Source organism: Aplidium turbinatum, chromosome 8 (genome assembly GCF_918807975.1).
Source record: "Aplidium turbinatum chromosome 8, kaAplTurb1.1, whole genome shotgun sequence".
NCBI lineage: Eukaryota > Metazoa > Chordata > Ascidiacea > Aplousobranchia > Polyclinidae > Aplidium > Aplidium turbinatum.
The window spans coordinates 11,322,474-11,342,256 of record NC_137479.1 but is presented as its reverse complement, the minus strand read 5'-3'; the positions used below and the strand labels follow the sequence as shown (position 1 = coordinate 11,342,256).

The following is a 19,783-nucleotide window of genomic DNA, read 5'->3' as shown; positions in this document are numbered from 1 at the left end:
GTGTAATTTAGCTTTTTAAACTATAGCAATTTATTCAATCCCAGGCTAGCCTACACCTCAACAATCAATTTGAATATTACGACCAATTCCACTAACACCTGACTGACGCAATTTCCAACGTTATTGTGACAACTTTACAGAAGTGAATAGGCAATGTGACGTAATAGCAGATCTTTCACCGCATAAATGGTAATGATGTGATAGTGAAATTTGATGAGTAGTTTCAGGTTTTTTAGGCAATTTTAACCTGTTAAGTGCGTATAACGACAATTGTCGTCCGAGACAGTCGCTCTTGCTGTGCGTAAGACGACAATTGTCGTTTTCGTGATCGCAGCTATTCATGGCACTTTTATTTTCGCTTTCCTCTATTCGCTTTGTCTGGAAGAGGCAATTATGACGTGTGAAGAAACATAGATGCATTGTTTACACTACAATAATGATTGCAGCCTGATGGAATTCATTAATCCCTAAATCACTCTATTACAATATTAGGTAGCTTCTGCACTCACCTACAATATAACCACAATTGCAAGAATAAGAAGATTTCGTCCTAAATGTGTTTTTTTTTTCTGAAATGGCTTCCTTCCAGTGTATAAAATTCGAACCACATCATGCGCGTTCAGTCAGTGTGAATTCATTTTGATGTAATGTTGCAAGCAATTTCAGAAATATTTTGTTGTGTTCGAAAACATATTTTGTAGCATATAGTCAACAAAACAATAGGGTTTTGTGTTGCAGCTAATGTTAGAACAAGTGTCAGAAAATGGTAGGCTACAGTTTGAATATTTCCAAACTAAACTTACGTGTACTTTGTTTAGTAACCTATAAATGCTTAGAAATTATTCTGTTTTGTGAATTGATGTATTTTTTTTTTGTAAATAAACAACCAGTTGAATAATTTCACAATGGTGAAAGGTATAATCACTTGAGAGTAATGCGATTACACCAGAAAACAATAGTCCAGCCGGAAACTTCTCAGCAATAGTCGATGAAAAAGTAAAGGAATAGACACAAAAGGAAATCGAACAAAAGCGAATTGTGCTGCGTCATGGGGGTTCCCCAATATCCTAGCAAGCAATACTGCGACGAAAAATACTGCGAGTGATCAAATTAAATACGCACAGTAAGGAGAGTTTCGAAAATTTAATTACGCACTTAACGGGTTAAGAGTGATTTTAACTTTTCAAATCTGAAAAAAGATATGTGGCACTTAAATATTGTCAAATACTTGAGAATTCAAAATTTCGACGCGGGCCGCACAAAATGTTCTCGCGGGCCGCATGCGGCCCGCGGGCCGCGTGTTTGAGACCCTTGATTTTTAATGCTAAGCTGGAAGTCAGTTCAAAAGTTGCTTTAACTTTTCTGGCAGATATAGTTGTTTTATACAAGTATTGGAGTTTGTTTTATGCAAGTATTCTGCTTTAAACAGCATTCAGAAACTACCCAAGTCGATCTTTGTTAGTCAAAAAAATCAGCGAAATACAGTAGTAATAAAGCCAAATCTAAATAGCAAGAATCAGTTTTGGTTCATTTTAGAGCTATCTTCTGCTACAACGGTGCATTGTTTCTTGCAGCATTAACCAATTTAATCATGTTAACTAGAAAACTTTCAATAAAACGTGTGCGTCAATGCGACGAATAGGGGAGAGTGGGGTTGGTTGAATCATTTTAAGGTTTTATTCCGCTTGTGGGCGCCACAGACTACAGATCATGGTGAAAATTGGTCTGCTGATACTTGGTCATACACTCTACTAGATGAAAATGGTTTCATATAGATACTGCAAAGCAGTTAAAATTGATGCACATTTCAAAAAAGGTACTATTTTTTGAGACAACGGGGTTGGTTGAATCACATGGTGGGGTTAATTGAATCATTCATAAAATCATTTTAAAGAATTCCTTGTTGTGTTATATAACATAACACATTATTTCGAATAACTACAAACTAACTTAATGGCAAAATATTTATAGCATTCCACAAAAACAAGCAAAACAGTTTAACACATTTTGTGCAAATAAACAGCCCATCTGTATAGAGCTCATGAGCCTATTACGATACATTTCACCCAAGCTTCTTTGTCAACACTGTTATTGAAATTTTCTCTACATTGGTTGCATAGCCATGCTCTTCCATCTGCAGTAGCTGCTGAACCTCTTTTTCTTGTGATTGAATCTTGCTCTTCTTTTGAGGCTTCTTAGCAGTCCTATGCTCAATTGCTTTGTTTTCCGGCATGTCCGTCAGTATTGAGGCGTTTTTGTCCTTGAGGCGTTTTCTTCCTCCATTTCATTTACCTGTTTTGACAGGAGCCTTGGGGAACGCACGCACCATTTCAGAGCTGAATGGCATTGAATTAACTCCGGGGCTTGTCAATGCGAGTCTTTTCCTACATAAACGAGAGGTTAAAGGTGTATTGACTGTTTCCTGATCGCTTGTGGCGGCCAACAGACCTTGCACCTCAGAAATTGAGCTTTCGTTCGAGGATGGTGGCTCATCAGCAACGCCAATGCTCTGTGACATCACAGACGTTTGAACATGATCACATTGCTTAGTGGATTCATTTGGCAGATTATTTGACTTATCTCTGATTAATGATTTCATCAGGTGAAAATATAACGGGGTTGGTTGAATCACGTGATTCAACCAACCCCACCAAGATATCACAGAAAATAAAAGTAAAAACTATTTTACACTGAGTTTGAACTTGGCCGTCACTACTGATTTCTTAACACTTAGCTAACTGGCTACAAAAATAATTTCCACCTTCTCATCTGCACACTATCTAACTAACGCTAAACGAAAAATATAAACAACACTGAAATGTTACAAACAGCTATAAAATATGGGGGTACTCAAAAACGCCAACTATACACCAACTTCGAAACTTGCGCGTTGCAGTATGCTGAAATGATGGCCATGCCTTGCGAAAAAAGTCATCTGATTCGGTTCAATGATTTTAGTCTCAGCGCAGTCGACCGTGATTCAACCAACCCCCGATTCAACCAACCCCACTCTCCCCTACTATAATTTCACAAGTCGAGAACATTTTAATCGAAGAGTTCTTCCTACGAAACAAGATGTGCTTGAGAGGCTTCTTTCTGAAGAAAACTGGAGACAAAAAGGGGCAGCCAATACGGTTGCAGAAGAATTGTATTGGATATGGATTCATTGCAATGTGTAGCCTACTGTGGAAGTGTCAACACTATAAGTTGGAAAATATCAAAACTTGTTGAAGAATTTCGAAAAGTTGATGCAATTCCCAAAAAAAGAAGAGTTGGAGCTGCTTTTGGACAAAAAGTGACGATATTTTTGGAAGATTCACACAAGCTATTTGATATTTTTTGTTAAGACAGAGGTCAAAGACGTATTCTGGAAGAGAAATTTAAACTGCGAATGGTAGAATCTGATTATGTTTTTTATGAAAACCAAAAAGAGCCGAGAGAAAGAAAATGCACAAATATTGTTGAAAAATTAGCTCCATCTGATATCAACTTTATGCAAATGGTTGATTCTAAAGAAAAAGTTGAATCAAATACTCTTTCAACAAGTGCTAGCAATTTTGAATTAATAAGCAACGTAACGATGGAAGACACTGACAGTGAAACAAGTAAGAGTGAGGGAAGTTCTTAAGCTTTGTCAATATTGCCAACCAAATCTACCACACAAAACCGATCATCTCTAAAAGAAGTAGCAATAACTTGTAAAAGATTTGGAATTTCGGATTGACCAGGTGCTACTATTGCTACTGCCACTCTCAAAGCATTTGGTATAGTAACTGACATTGATAAATCACAAGTTATTGACCGAAGTAAATTAAGGAGAGAACGACAAAAATACAGAGAAGAAATTCAGAAGGAAGAAGAAGAATTATTGCAGTTTGATATTGTGGATGGACTTTATGTTGATGGGCGAAAGGATGCCATCATTACCAGTGTGAAACAAGGGAGCCAGTATCATCGAACCAGAATCATTGAAGAGCACTATGTAGTTGTCGGTGAACCCTTTGAATTTTACATCACGCATATCACACCTGAAAATGGAACTGGTCAACAAATTGCTCAATCCGTGAATGGTGCAATTGAAGGCACAGCAATGGAAAGCAAGCTAAACATCATTGGGACAGACGGAACAGCAACTATGACAGGGAAAAAATCTGCTTTCATTACTTCCCTTGCAAAAAAGCTTGGGCGTCCATTGCAATGGGTGGTGTGCTTGCTGCATCTCAATGAGCTCCCTCTAAGCCTATGCAAATGTGTCAAGCTGTTATGACAGGCGTTGTTACACACGATTTGAAATACCTTGAAGTTGGTGGATTATGCCATTCCCATTGGTTGACCTTAGGATGTCTAATCCTACGTTATTACGTTTCAAAGAAGAGGCCTTCAAAGAATTTGCGCACTTTGACTGAATACTTTGTTCGAGTCTATTTTCCGTGTTGATTCCGCATCAGATGTTATCATACAATTACAGACGGGTCCAAAATTTTTTTCTTTATGCTAAATGCCATTTAAATTTTCCAAATGTACTGGTAAACAACGTAGGACTTAAAGTTTTGCAAAGCAATGCTTTTTTTGCCCACCATGAAAACATAATTTTGGCAATGCTGGGAGATGATGACGGAAGCGTTCGTATCACTGCAATAAACAAAATTCTTCAAAGCAGAAGTCAAAGCATCCATTAAGAAAGTGGTTATGCTAAGATACGAATGTTCATTCTTCCGAAGTTAGATGCAGGAGCCAAAGCCTATTACGATATGTCAAGTTTGGACCTTTCCGATTTTCACGAGCCGCCTCGTCAATGTGAATCGAGATAGGTTATGAAGTGAAAATGTTATCTGCGGAGGTGGGGGCACGTCAAGTAAAATTTTCAAAGTTTTAGCCAGATGAAAGGCTACAACACACTAGGGCTATACAATACATTGCTATACATTGCATGAACACAATTTTAAGTTACAATGAGAACAAACGAGGAAAGCCAACAATGAGATTGAAAGACGAGATTGACAAAGAATGTGAAACAACAAAAACACACGATCGACTGGATCGGCAAGAAAATGTGAAGGCGGTCTGCTACCACATGCTGAAAATGATGATGAATTGGAAGTAATCATTGGTATATTTCTAAGCTATATAAATGGTATATTTGGTATATTTTCTATATCATTGGTATATCATATTTTCATATCATATTTTCATTGGTATATTTTCTATATCATTGGTGTATCATATTATCATATATCATATTTTCTGTATCATTGGTATATTTTCTAAGCTATAAAATTGACTATGTTATGATAAACCAGAGGTTCAGAAATGCAGTAAGACAAGTTAAAACGTATCCAGGATGTGACATAATGTCTGACCACAATCCAGTTGTTATGAAAATCCAAATAATGCTAAAAAGAATGAAAAGAACAAATATGTCAGAACATATGGACATGAACATGCTTAAAAATGAACAATATCGAGAGAAATTCAGTATTATAGTAAACAATAAATTTGAATTATTACAGCAAACAGAAATTCCTCAAGTAATTACACAAGAAACTATAGATAGAAGTTGGAATGAAATTAAAGAAACCTTAAATGATGCAGCTGCCAATGTTTTACCATCAAAGAGGAAAAACAATAAACAGCCTTGGATTACTGAGAAGATACTTGACTTAATGCAACAGAGAAAGAAAAACAAATTCAATAATCACAAGAAATATAAAGCTTTAAATAAGGAAATATCCCAATTATGCAAAGATGCTAAGCAAAGGTGGTGGGAAAATCAATGCAGTGAAATAGAACATCTAGAAGCATCTCATAAGTCACTTGAATTACACAATAAAGTTAAACAGCTAACATGTTTGAAGAAAGTTGAACAAGCAAACAGCTGCATCATGGATAGTGGAGGAAAAATGTTATTTCAGGAAGAGGATATAAAGAGTAGATGGGAAGAGTATGTAACAGAATTATATGGTGATGATAGAACATGTATGCCTGAAATTACCAATAATGAAGGAGAAGAAATATTGATATCTTAAGTTGAGAAAGCCATTCAAGATCTGAAATGTAATAAAGCTGCAGGAAAGGATAACATTTATCCAGAAATGCTAAAAGCACTCAATGGCATAAGTTTAAAACGCATACACAAATTATGTAATGAAATATATATGACTGGATTTATACCTAAAGAAATGAATGAAACTGTTTTTGTCAGACTACCAAAGAAATCCAAAGCAAAGAACTGCAGTGACTTTAGAACATTAAGTTTGATCAGTCATGTACTGAAAATTTTGTTGAGAATAATTTTATTAAGAAATCGAAAATCTATTGAGAATGAGGTTAGCATGACTCAAAGTGGATTTATAACTAGTAAAGGAACACGAGAGGGTATACTTAACTTCAGAACAATTTGTGAGAGTTACAATGTAGTAAATAAAGATGTATATGCATGTTTTATTGATTATGAGAAAGCATTTGATAGAGTTAATCATGAGAAACTGATTCATTGTTTGTCCAATATTGGTATGAATGGCAAAGACTTACGTTTTATTATCAATTTGTACTGGAATCAAAAAGCATTTATTCGCATGGAAAAAGATTTGTCTAAAGGAATTGATATCAAGCGTGGAGTACGCCAAGGATGTGTACTTTCTCCATGTCTTTTTAATTTATATACAGAAATGATTTTTCGATCCATTGATGATATGAGAGGAGTAAAAGTTGGTGGCTTGAATATAACAAATTTACGCTATGCTGATGATACTGTTCTGTTGGCTGAATCACAAGAAGATCTTCAAGAAATATTGGACAATGTTAACTCAATTGGTAAAGAATTTAATATGAAAATTAACGCTAAAAAGACCAAATCAATGATAATCTCAAAATCACCAGACACTTCAGTACTCCAAATTATAATTGACAACGAAATTATACAAAAAGTAAAATCTTTTTCATATCTTGGTCATTTAATAACTGAAGATGGGAGGTGTGACCATGAAACTCTTAGACGGATAGAAATTGCAAGAACTACATTTGGAAAAATGAAAAATATTTTAACCAATCAACGTTTAAATTTATCAACTCGTCTCAGGATCTTAAAATGCTATATCTGGTCGACCCTATTATACAATTCTGAAACTTGGACAATGTCACAAAAAATGGAGAAACGGATCAATCCCTTCGAGCTCTGGACATACAGGCAAATGTTAAAAATTTCATGGAAACAAAAGATCACTAACGATGAAGTACTCTCCAAATTCAATTCAAGCAAAATGCTCTTACAAATAGTCAAAAGAAGAAAATTGAAGTATTTCGGACACACAATAAGGCAAAATTCATTACAAAGATCATTAATAGAAGGGAAGATAAACGGTAAAAGAAGTAAAGGCAGACCAAGAATGATTTGGACAACAAACATCACAAAATGGACAAAATTAACTTATGAATGTGCAGTATGCACAGCTCATGGTCGAGAACAATGGCGCATTGTATCCAACCCTCCATACGAGGAAGGAACAAAATGATGATGATGATATAAATGGCTATTTGGTGATTATCAAGTTGATTAGAACCAAAGAAATAGTTGTTTATTGCTTACTGGTCTAGTAACCTTCAAAAGATGCAAGATGAAGAATACGTGCGGTTGTATGCTGGTTAATTTCAATAATATCCGACTAAATAATAACTACCTACTGAATAGGGTGACTCGTTTTTGAACTTTTTTTTTAATTCTCTCCTGGTAGTGGGAAAATGGTGCCAATGAGTGAGAAAACAATCATGACAAAATTTGAGATTCGTAACAAATTGTCTTCAGCCTCCTCATGGGGCTCAAAAATCGAAAAATAAGGTCAAAAACGCAATTTTTTAAAAATATTTTTAGTTTGGGTAGATACAATATTGTTTAGATATAACTAATTAACCTAAAAAAATTGAAGTCATTTGAACTATTCCTTCAGCTTCCTCACAGCTTCTGAAACCTTCCATTTTCTTGAAAATTTCGCATTTTTGTTTGTGGTTACATAACTAAAAACTTCGTCAGTGACGTAAAATTAAATAAAAGACGTCACTTTTTCTTACCAAATTAACCCAATTTCATTAAAAAATGACGCAACAGCTCAGGGCAGGTTTATAAAGAGAAATACAATGACGTTTTATAGTTGGCAAAATGTCTAACGCAATTACGTATTATGCAACCACCCACAAAAATGTAAAAATTTTAAGCAAAATGGAAATTTTCAGAAGCTGTGAGGAAGCTGAAGGAATAGTTCAAATGACTCCAATTGTTTTTCTTAGGTTAATTAGATATATCTAAACAATATTGTATCTACCTAAACTAAAAATATTTTTGGAAAAAATTGCGTTTTTGACCCCATTTTTCGATTTTTGGACCCCATGAGGAGGCTGAAGACAATTTGTTACGAATTTCAAATTTTGTCATGAGCGTTTTCTCACTCCTTGGCACCATTTTCCCACTACCAGGAGAGAATTAAAAAAAAAAGTTCAAAAACGAGCCACCCTACTACTGAATCCATAAATAATTTGTGCTTATATTTACAGAAGACTAAAGTCATCACAACAAAGCTGCCAATAAACTAACGCAACTCCCTGGTAATCAACTTTGAGTGTGATTTTCCTCGAAACTTTGAAGAATTAACAGCAAATATTGCCATGTTTGTATCTACTCAAACGCAAAACGTTATGAATGCTGTATTTACAATTATGTATACCATATATTCCATTGAAACATACCATATCACAATACAATATGGAGTTGAGTTGGCCTACACTACTTTTCTGCATGTATTCATATGTTGGTGTTGTACGACGCCACACGGTATGGCGTTTGTTGTGTTTTCAATAGCATATTGTTCTGTACACCTTTGCACAAACTCCGAGTAATCGAAAGCAACGTTTAAATTTAGTCCTTTCGAATTTACTAGTTTCTTTTCTTGAAGTTGTTCCAACCTACTACATTGAGGGGTGAAAACATGGCAAGTTATAGGATATGATTTTCATTTTTCAATGACAAATTGATACGAAATTTATTTGGAAGTTGTTATAATCTCAAAATAAAATCAGTCAACCTTTGATTTTAAACCAAATTACAATATTTTCAGCATACAGTTGTCAAGTTATGCAGACATCATATCTTGTGACGTCACGATCCTCCTCTCCCAAGCTGCAAGTTTCTAACTAAGCTGCTCCTGACATTTCAATTGCATTATTCGTGACATTTGTATGAACCAATTCTCTGACTTTTCCACAAGGAATCAAACCAACGGGTAAGGTTGTTCTTTGATGTTGAGAACAGGTAGAAAAGCATGTGGAAAATATATTTTTTGCATTTTTTCGAAAAGCTTGATCCCGCAAGCTGTATACTACGACGTTGACCAAACTGAAAACAAAATTACAAGATTTATGTGAGCTTATGGTTGAAAAGTTGATTGATGCTACAAAATTTAAAAATGGCGAGTAAAAGATTGGACATAGCTCGAATCGAGCTAAAGTTAGGATGAGATGTTGACCAAACTAAAAAAAATAAATTCACAAGATTTATATGAGCCTATAGTTTTTAAAATTTTACAGATTTTTGCTTAATAAACTGAACATTTAAAATTCTGCTCCTTATATCAGATAGTCTAAAAGGTGCTTTACGTCACACTATCAACGATTTCTGACCTGTTGCACATTGAGAGATAGAAAGAGATGAAATAAGGTGTCGACATGTTCTCGCAAGTAAGTTGACCAGAGTATGAGAGAAATAGGACAACAAAATACGGAACTGAAAGAAATAAGATTTAACAAAATTTCAAACTATTCAACATCAATCCTTATTTCAACACGACATGGAATTCTTAAGAAATGATACATTTAAATTATCACAAACATACTGTAAAAAAATAACGTTGTGGAAAAACTGATCAATAACTACTTGAGTAACACCATGGCTACTTAGAGATGAGGCCTGATTTCTCACATTTGCAGATTTTGATTACCGCTACTGCTACTGTTTGACTAAAATTTTGTAATATTTTGACTGACTCGTAATGATATGAAAGGTTTTTGTTGCCTTGTGGAAGCAGTGAAAAAGTAAACTAAAAACGTCCAATTGAACTATTAATGAGAGGTTAACAGTTTGACTGAAATTTTATAAATCAAATTGTCTTTGTTTTTCAAAGCCTGATGATGTTATAACGCATTTTGTAACTTTGGGAAATCGGTAAAGAAGACGTTTAAATATTATTTTTAGAAATAAATTCATTCAGACAATTACCAAAAGTTGGAAAATTCTGTAGAAGGTAGCAAATCAGGCCGTATCTCCAGGTAGCATGGTAACTTTCTTTAAAATTTGTTGGTCATTCATTGTTTCAAGTCATTGAAACTTATGCAATTAAATTGACGCAATCTTCACAAAAGTGAACTTTGAATCACTTGACTAGAAGAGTGTAAAAGCACATGACGTAACCTTCGGAAAATGCTGGGACAACTTCACATCCATCAAGTCATCATCATGGAAGTTAACGTGACAAACGAAATATTTTTTCGGTTGTATTCAGGCTTACATGTACTGTAAAGAAATTTTCTGTGTTGATAATAAACAAACAAAATTTGTGTCCACGAACTGAGTCAAGAATTTCTTCCGAAGATAGCACGAGTGTTCTCGACAGACTTTACCACAACGTACAGTATATGCGATCGAGCATCGCACGAATCTCTCCATACTCGGATATGGAGCTGAAGTGAACATGAAACAACTGTTTTGAAAAAGTTATAAGCTGCTTTGAACATTATGTTTTGAAACTTACGTAAAGTTATTGTGAATCCCAATTGCATAATACCAATTGTTGTCACGACAGCAAGTTTTTGTTTCTTCTCTGCCTCTGATCTATGTTGCAAGCTGCTGTCAGTAAACTTTTGACTTTTTTTGTTCAAATTCGCTTTCAGTATTATTCCGCAAGATATGGTTGAAATAGTCTGAAACATCAAAACTAATAAAATGCAACAGAGTTGAGGCAAATTTCAACCTTTAAAAAACGTGTGGTGGTTTTACTTTTTACGTTAAATTTTACTATTAACAATTCTCTTAACAGTAAACCGAGTGCGGTTAAAAATAGGCTAATTACAAAATCATAAGATGCTTTTAAGTTATTCTAAACTCGTGTAGCTCATATAAGAATTTTGTCAGCTGTACTGCTCCCCAAGCTTGGTTTCAAAAAATATCTTAATTTTTATTTTGTTTAAACGATATCTTTTTTATCTCAACATCTTTTCATCTGTCGCATGTTTCTTAAAAATGATGTAACATTATAACCTACTTAAAAAAACTTCTTTATTTTGGTCTTTGCAAGACAACTTTATATCATTTACCTCGTAAAAGCTAATGATGTGTAATTAACGTGTAAAAATGGAACTTTTTATGGGCAAATTTAACGTACCGGTACAGTGAAAATATTTCTCACTTCAAACAGATGAATCTATTCAAAAAGATTATTATTTACCATAAGAATATATGGGAAAGCATAAAACACAATCACCCAAATAACTATTGCAGTGTAATCTTGAACTTCAGTGATCTTTTTAAGTGTTGGTAAGTACATAAAGGCAGGCACAATGTAACTGCATGTCAGTTGTTGTGGAAACCAATCTGAAAACAAAATTAAAGGACACATTTTACAAGTCTTTAAATTACATAATTTTCTTTGTGTAACATCTTAAAATAACAAATATAACATTACTATAGATAACACTTTTGTATTTTTATTCAAATATTTCATATTAATAAAATATCAAAGTCAACATGCATACAAATAAACAATTTTTATTAGTGCAAGTACATGTTACTTCAATTCTGAAACGGGTATTATAGTTTTACACAGACAACGTATACTTCAACTCCTCTGTATAGTAGTTACTGACATTAGGTTACTGACAATAAATATACAACAGGGTTGAGCAGTGTAACAGTATATTTTATAAATTTACAAATAGTTTTAACAATCCAACGTTTTCGGCTTAATGCCCTCATCAGGAATCTGAAAATATTTATAACGTTTGACTGTTAAAACTATTCGCAAATATGTAAAATATATTGTTATACTGCAGCTCAACTCTGTTGTATTGTAGTGTCTTGCCTGTCTTTGGCACAAAAAGCAAAATCTCTCCCAAAACTATATGATAATAATTAGCCACTTGATGATTAAAATCAGAGCTCTACGATTGCAAAAGATCTATAGCTGAAAGTTTTTATTCCTGCCATAAACTTTGAAATGTGCAGGGGCGCGAAAACAGAAACAGAGAAAACAGGGGAATCCCTTACCTTACAATCACCAAACATTTAAATATACACGGGAACAGCGATATCTTAAAACTTTAGTAAAACCAGGGCTTACTAAGAAACAGGATATAACTTCCTCAATACCTTAACAAACACCGAAAGATTATTTTAACACTTTTGAGAAATGCTAGCTTTTATGCTGTATATGCCAATACACAAAAACTATGTTCGAAACAAAAGTTATTGCAGCCAGCAGTGTTACAGATTTTGCAATGTTACAAGTTAAGACAAAAACACATTGTAGTCATTCGTAAAAGTAAAAAAAATATGTGTAATGCAGTATAAAGCTGGGGTTCTTAACCGAGGGTGCTCGCATGCATTAGAGGTGCGAGAGCTGTTCTTTAGGGGTCCGGGGATGCTAAGATACTAGGGCTAATCATAAAAAAATAATTAAGAAATCAGGAGAATTATGTTCCGAAAACTAGTGCAAACCACTATTACCACAGCAAACTCGCCATCAGGCTAAAACAGGTCGTTATTATCTACATTGTGAAGAAATAAAGTAAGTTTCAAAGCCAACTACTGACAAAGGGTAATGCAGAATGCTCTGTCGTACATGCCTTTTGCTATCTTGGTGACATGGTTTGGAGGTTGTTTGAATGTCGTCGCAATTGGCCTGGAAGAGTTTCCGTAAGCTCATCCCTATCCTTATGGACAAAGGCATTCCCTTTGGTAGTTGTGGTCACGTAAATAGTATGTGTGTGAGGTGTGTTATATTACATGCAAGTGAGACCTGGCCTATCACATGTCAAAAAGCGAAATCGGCTACACTGTAATGATAATGCCATAATACGATGGATCTGTTTCAGGTGCCTTTCTGAGCGGGTGACAATGGAAGAGCTGAGATTCAGGCTTGGCATCCATCAGCTTGGAGATTTCATGAGATGAAGAAGGCTGCGTTCGAGTGGCCAAAAAAAATTCAATAATTTAACGTCTATAGGAACAACCCTTGAGGACGTCCTAAGAAGCGTTGGCTAAATTACGTGGAAGATTATTCCTCGAGGATATATTGAAAAAGATCTGCGGTTAGCGGATTTTGTCTTGGTCGACCTTCAGAACCGGTGGCGTGACGAAACGACATAAAACAGAAAAAACAATTGTTGGCCTCCAGCCCTCGCAATACGGGAAACAGGCGTTAAATCGTAGAGCTGGTTAGAGACACATCAACATAAAAAAAAAACATAATATTCAGATCCCTCGTATGAGGAAAGCATCATATTTTGTTATTACATTGTCAGTTACGTGAATAAAAATTATACTTAAAGAAGCAATGGTTTTGTTCCTTACACATGCAAACAACATTACTTTTGAGCCATTCTAGAAGGGTGTGCGAGAACAGGTTGGTGATTTTAAAGTGGTGCCAACAAAGAAAAAAGTTAAGAAGCACTGGTATAGAATATTAGTTGGTGTCTTTAGAGTTACACTTTGAACAAGCAAAGGAATTTTAACCCTACATTTCTTACCTGGTACTGTAGCTGATATTATAGCTAATGCCCAAACTATAATCAGTCCAGTATAAACACTTTTCATACTCTCCCAGTTATAACGTATCGGTTTAGTGATTGCATAAAGTCTCTGCAAACTCATGTATAACAAATGATAGATTGATGAAGTGTATATGATCATATACAAAAATGATCCCAAGAATGCTTGCACAGATCCGCGTAGTTCCAACTGTCTTCTGTCAAGTTCCAGTGATGTCAAGCTTGTTGACCAACTGTAATTATACATGGTGACCACCAAAACCTGAACACCTGAAATTAATTAAGCAATATCAAAATTACTGGGCCTTGCTTGGCAAATGCAGTAGCCTACTTACACAAGGTACCAGAAGATTAAAATTCAAATAAAAGGTGTTGGCTTACCACACATTAAAATTTTTGCGATGCTTGTATACTTTTACACTTTATCAATTGCACCTGTAAGAAGATCAGCAACAGCAAGAGAGCTTCTGCAAACATCCATTTTATTTGCATTTCCTTTTCTATGAAGATGAATTCCAACAGCAATGATGACAAAATTTCCCAAAAGATCAACCAAACTAAAAATGATGGCAAAAAACAAGAACAAACCAGCTCCAAGTTGGTTACATTGTTCACAAGTGTTCACTGCCGTGTCATTGCAAGCATTGTATGCAGAATTGTCACAATAACCAATAAATCCACAAAGACTTGTGGAATTCCATGGCACTTGCTCCGAAGAAGTGACATTAAGACCAAAATGTTGATATTGAACTTTTCTGTCTTGAGAGTAAGGGAAGTTTAAAGCTTTATTATATGCAGGAGTGTTATTAAAGCTAAGAAAGTCAAACTCCATGTTAAATAGAGAAGCAATAATTTATAAAAGTGAATCTGAATAAGATTAATAATAATAAAAATACATGATCTGAGTAAATGTGCATCGTGCCACTGTTGCATATCATTCAATAATTGTTACAGTTTGGCGTCTCCTGATCAAAAACTTCTTGATTAATAGTTATAACATGTTGTTTTATTAAGAATCATGTATGAGCTCATACATGCAGTCTGATTTGTTATATGCCGCAGAATTTTCTAGATTTTGCCCACTTTTGGTAACTGTCTAATTCTAAATGAAATTTTATTAACATTATATTTTAACGTCTTCTTTACTGTTTTTCCCAGGTGACAAAATGTGTTTTAACATCATCAGGTGTTGAAAAAAAAATGATTCATAAAGTTTCAGTTAGACTTTTAAACATTCAATAACATCGATTGGACGTTTTTTAATTTACCTTTTACTTTTTCTACTGTTTGGTCAAGGCAACAAATTTTTTATTTTGTTACGAGCCAGCAAAGAGTAAAAAAACTGTAGAAAATTTTAGTCAGACAGTAACAGTAGCGGTAATCAAAATCTGCAAATGTGACAAATCAGACGGCATTTTCAGGTAGCCTAGCCCTCTTCATAAGCTAATCCTGATAGTTTTACATATTTGTAAGGGCTTTAAGTCACTGGTTTGGCCCTACCACTGATATTAACCAAGATCAATCTCTGTTGGAAGTAAAAATGTTGTAGCCTAAAACCTATTCCAGCTGAAAATTTAGGCGAAGTCAGAACACGTTTAAAATGATTCTATTGTACAGAAAATTAGAACTGAATTTATAATTTTATCAGCATCGTCACCTACAGTGCCTAGGTTTAAAGTTTGCGATTTACAGTAGATCTAACGTTATATAAATGCTGATATTGTTATGATCATTATACTACTCATGTATTTTTCAAACATTCAATTTGATTTATCTATATAACTGACTTCTAGCTTTAAGTTATTATACACGTATACAGTATTCCTGTGTTTTCTTGACTTGAATTGAAAACAACCACTTGCTATTAGGTTGCCTATTCTCTGACAGGTTCTGTAGGATAATAAGGGTATGAAAAGTTTTTTAACTTTACATCCCCATATCATATTTTGCGGAGTTTTACTCATATCATAAATATGTAGAAAATTTTCATTTTACATAAAAAAAACTTCACCCTCCAATTGCAAAAACTATCATCTGATTATACAATACTAACTACGTATACAAACAGGTTAAATTATTCTTTCAGTAATGCGCATTCATAAAAAAAAACAAAAAACATTTAATATGCAGTTTTTCAGTGTATTTATAAAGTGGAAGCAAGTTTTGCATTTCTTTGTCCATCTTTGCATTGCATATCTGTGCACGCTCGGTGCAGATATCTGAATTTTGTATTGGTATAGGCGTTAGCTCTGTAGACAAAACTACCTAAATGACTTCAAAGTCCTACTTACTCGTTTCTGATAATTTGCCAACATCAGCAGGGTTGAAGCACTGTGCAGATAACCAGCTCACATGCTGCTTTAGCTATCCGCATACCAGAAACGTAGCCACACGGGGAGGCTTGAGGAGCAATCGCCCATACAAAATAATTTTATCTTGTCTTCCCAAAAAAATATGTTTTTAATATCATTAAAACGTTTTAATAACATTTTATTACATATTGAATGGCGTTTAACAAATTCATGGCAGCATTCAGCAGATATAGTTTTAAACACACTCTACTGTATATTTTAAGCATTAAAATATGTTTGCCCCCCAATAGTTTGTTTTTGCCCCCTCCTCCTAAAATCTTTTTTCTATCTATGTCACTGTTGCATATGCTGCTGTCAAATTGAAAGCAAGCAAAGTTAAAATCGCTCAAGAGTTTCAAATTGTATTACTGAGAGCAAGAAGTGAGTGAAAAATTACTTTTGGAAAGCTCTATGAGCCTTTGAAAATCTTGTAGTTTGATATTAGCTTAAATGATCAAGAAAGGCCATGCCATCTCGCCAACAATGCATTGTGTTTTCTCTAGAAGTTTTGCACTGATGTTGAGTGATATTTTGAGTTGTTGATAGTCTTCTGATCGTCTTGGAATAAACGAGTGAGATTTAGTCTCAATGGCGCTGCACCAAAATGATTATTCAGGACATGTTTCAACAATGTATTTAAAATATGGCGTTGACATCCAATAACAGGTTTTTAGTGCAATATTTTTAAAGTTTTTCAGTTCATTATTTTCATTTTTTAAATCTACCACACGATTATTGTTTCTGCATGCTCGTTCGTTCCATCAAAGTGCAAACACCAGTGTTCATGTTTTAAGTTTTCTATAAATTTCATTTTTAAGTCTTCTTTTTTTATTACAGCTGTGAAAATACTACTTTAATATGGGTGGATATGGAAATACCATTTTCTTACACGGTTTTGCATACTTTGTGGTTTTTTCTTGTAGCTAACTTGACTATGCTCATTAAAAGCACTGCAAACTCAGTATGGGGAGGTGGATGGCTTTCCAATTTTTTTTTACAACTTTTGGAACACACTTCTTCTCTCACATATTCCTCAGTTTCTGATTTATCATCGCTGGTGTGATCAACAAACTTTTCTGTGACTGTTACTTTCTCTTTTAACAATTTTTGCTTTTCTGGATAATTCCATTTCATAATTTTGTAATGTAAATTGATCTATTCTCCTTGTAATTGATATTTGCAGTGAATAAAACTCTTTGTCTGCCTGGCACAATTATTCATTTTTTCATCTACTGTATTATATTGAACAACTCAATAAAATCATACATTCCTGGTCTTTGGTTATGTCTGTCATACTTTTTAATTACATTGTCAATTTTTCTTTCAACAGTTGATTTATCTTGTTGATTACAAATTTGGCTTATTCCATATTTGTTTTACTTCGCCTGTTGTCAATACAACTCTCTCCGTTTTGCTTTTCACACATGAAGATAAAGCTTTGTAACTATCCAAGATATGCTGTTCTTTGAAATTTATAGCATTTGATTGAGACTATCCACAGTTGTACAGTATGCTTTTCGAAGTTTTATCTTCTTGGAATTTCACAGAATTTAAAGATCTTTTTTCTTTTTAAATGGAGGTAGGCCTACATTGTTGAAGATTGTTAGCTCCTCAAGTTTAAAATACTGTGGAAACAGTTAAAACACACTTACTTTAATATATCTTACAGTATTAGAGCGCAAGAAGAGATTACGTCAAAACGTTTTCAATACGGAGGGTGACTTTTTTTTTAACTTGTTGAGCTTTGTTACTGATATTTTATTTGAAAACATGAAAAACCTCCTTTCATGATAGTATGGGGAATAAAAAATTCACCAAATTTTTTTTTTATACCCCTATATGAGGATCTACAAGAATAGTTTTCCACATCTGCAGATAAATTCAGCAAGTGATTTTATATAGCAATCGTTATAAAACATGAATGTGTTGATTGAGTGGGAGAATTTTTTCCTCGGAATAACTTCGGAAGTGACATTGGAAACGTAACCCATTTATGCCTAGCGTCCTATATGTAGGACACCTACTCAAATTAAAATTTTTCTTCGCACGTACAGTTTTTAGATTTAGACGGAGTCAAAATATATTTATGAGTATTTTTGCAGCATATATCACCACTTTTTTTAAAAATAGCTTTTTTGGTTGAGGCTTGACATCATTTTCAATTTTCCCAATTTTGCTAAGTCTGAAATTTTGAAGGTGCATGTCGAATTATGATAATAAATCTGCACATGCAAATAAGCTTCCAAAACTATTTGTCATTGTCTTTATTCGTTATGTATCAACATATTTTACAGCAAATGTTTAAATTTAATTGGCAGTAAATTTTTTGAAAAAATTGGTTCAAAAAATTGGTGTCCTATATATAGGTCGCTAAGCACACGTGTTAGCAAAAGCGGCAATCAATTCCCACGCATCAAGCGGTATCAAACTGCGATTCCCTACGATTTCTACGCTGTATAACAATGTAGTTGTGTTTGTTTTTAGAACAATAACATATTTATCGCAATTTGCTGAAATTTTTTGATAAATTTTTAGTATTCTCTTGGCGATTTTACATGCGCATCGTGACGTATGCGAAGTAAGTAAGGGTGTGGTAAGTACGAAGTAGTTTAGGCCTTGGAGGAAACCTTGTCAACAATTTTGCTGATGTCCTCGCCAGCTGCGGCAGAAAGTTTTTCCACTTGTGTTACGACAACTTCTCCAGGAGTGTGAAATTGGCTACGACGCTGGAGGACAAAATTAATGAAAGCAACAGCTACAATTCGTGAAAACAGCACCGAAAAATGTCCGCTGATCGCTAAAGATGCTCTGAAAAAACAAGGAAGAGATAAGTTCGATTTTAGAACCGATACCGACAAGGGCGTGCTGGTTTGCAAATGGAATGACAACAGGGTGGTAAATTTATGCTCGAATACGGTTGGAGTTTACCCAACTTCTAAAGCCTCTCGATAACCATCCTCTGAAAAGAAGCGCGTGCAAATTGAACAACCTTGATGATCAAGCTCTATTACGAACATATGGGGGGGGGGTGAACGTTGATAGAATGGACCAGAACATTTCGAACTATCGCATCGCAATGAGAGGTAAAAAATGTTATTCGTGCTTGATTTTATACATGCTCGATATTTCTGTCAACAATGCATGGCAACTGCAAGAAATTTGCAATAGAGGCAATTCAATGGGTTTGCTTTCTTTTCGAAGATAGGCTATATTGCCAGAATATACTTGTCACAACATCGAAAGCCACCTCAACAAGGAAAGCGGGGCAGACCACAAAAGGTTTTATTCGATGTACGTTACCATGCTTAGGCTATGAGCATTGGGTGGTAGCCCAGGACAAACAAACTCGATGCGCCTATTGCCATGCAATAACTACTACAAGATGCAAAAAATGTGATGTCGGTCTGCATGTCAAATGCTTCAAGCAATATCATATTTCCCAATGACTTGTTTCAGTGATGTGTTGCTTTGCTACTTTTCATCTTCGTATTTTGTAAATTTTCATTTCAATAAAATGCTCGATGACAAGACATTTCCCATTTATCACTTTGAGCGATAACGATTAGGTCTACGCATTACCCTCAAGAAACTTGCGAAACTTGATAGTGGATTTGCCTAGCGTCCTG

The 19,783-nt window shown here is 34.6% G+C and overlaps 1 protein-coding gene across 1 annotated transcript; it reads right to left on the bottom strand.

Moving 5' to 3' along the window:
- Positions 1-9,180: 9,180 nt before the first annotated feature.
- LOC145776058 (uncharacterized) lies at positions 9,181-14,638 on the bottom strand. Its single transcript, XM_082587465.1, has 6 exons — positions 14,242-14,638; positions 13,786-14,076; positions 11,487-11,632; positions 10,794-10,962; positions 9,667-9,769; positions 9,181-9,382 (listed from the first exon to the last, which is right to left on the bottom strand). The coding sequence occupies exons 1-6, from the start codon at positions 14,636-14,638 to the stop codon at positions 9,181-9,183; spliced, it is 1,308 nt and encodes a 435-aa protein (XP_082443591.1).
- Positions 14,639-19,783: the final 5,145 nt, after the last annotated feature.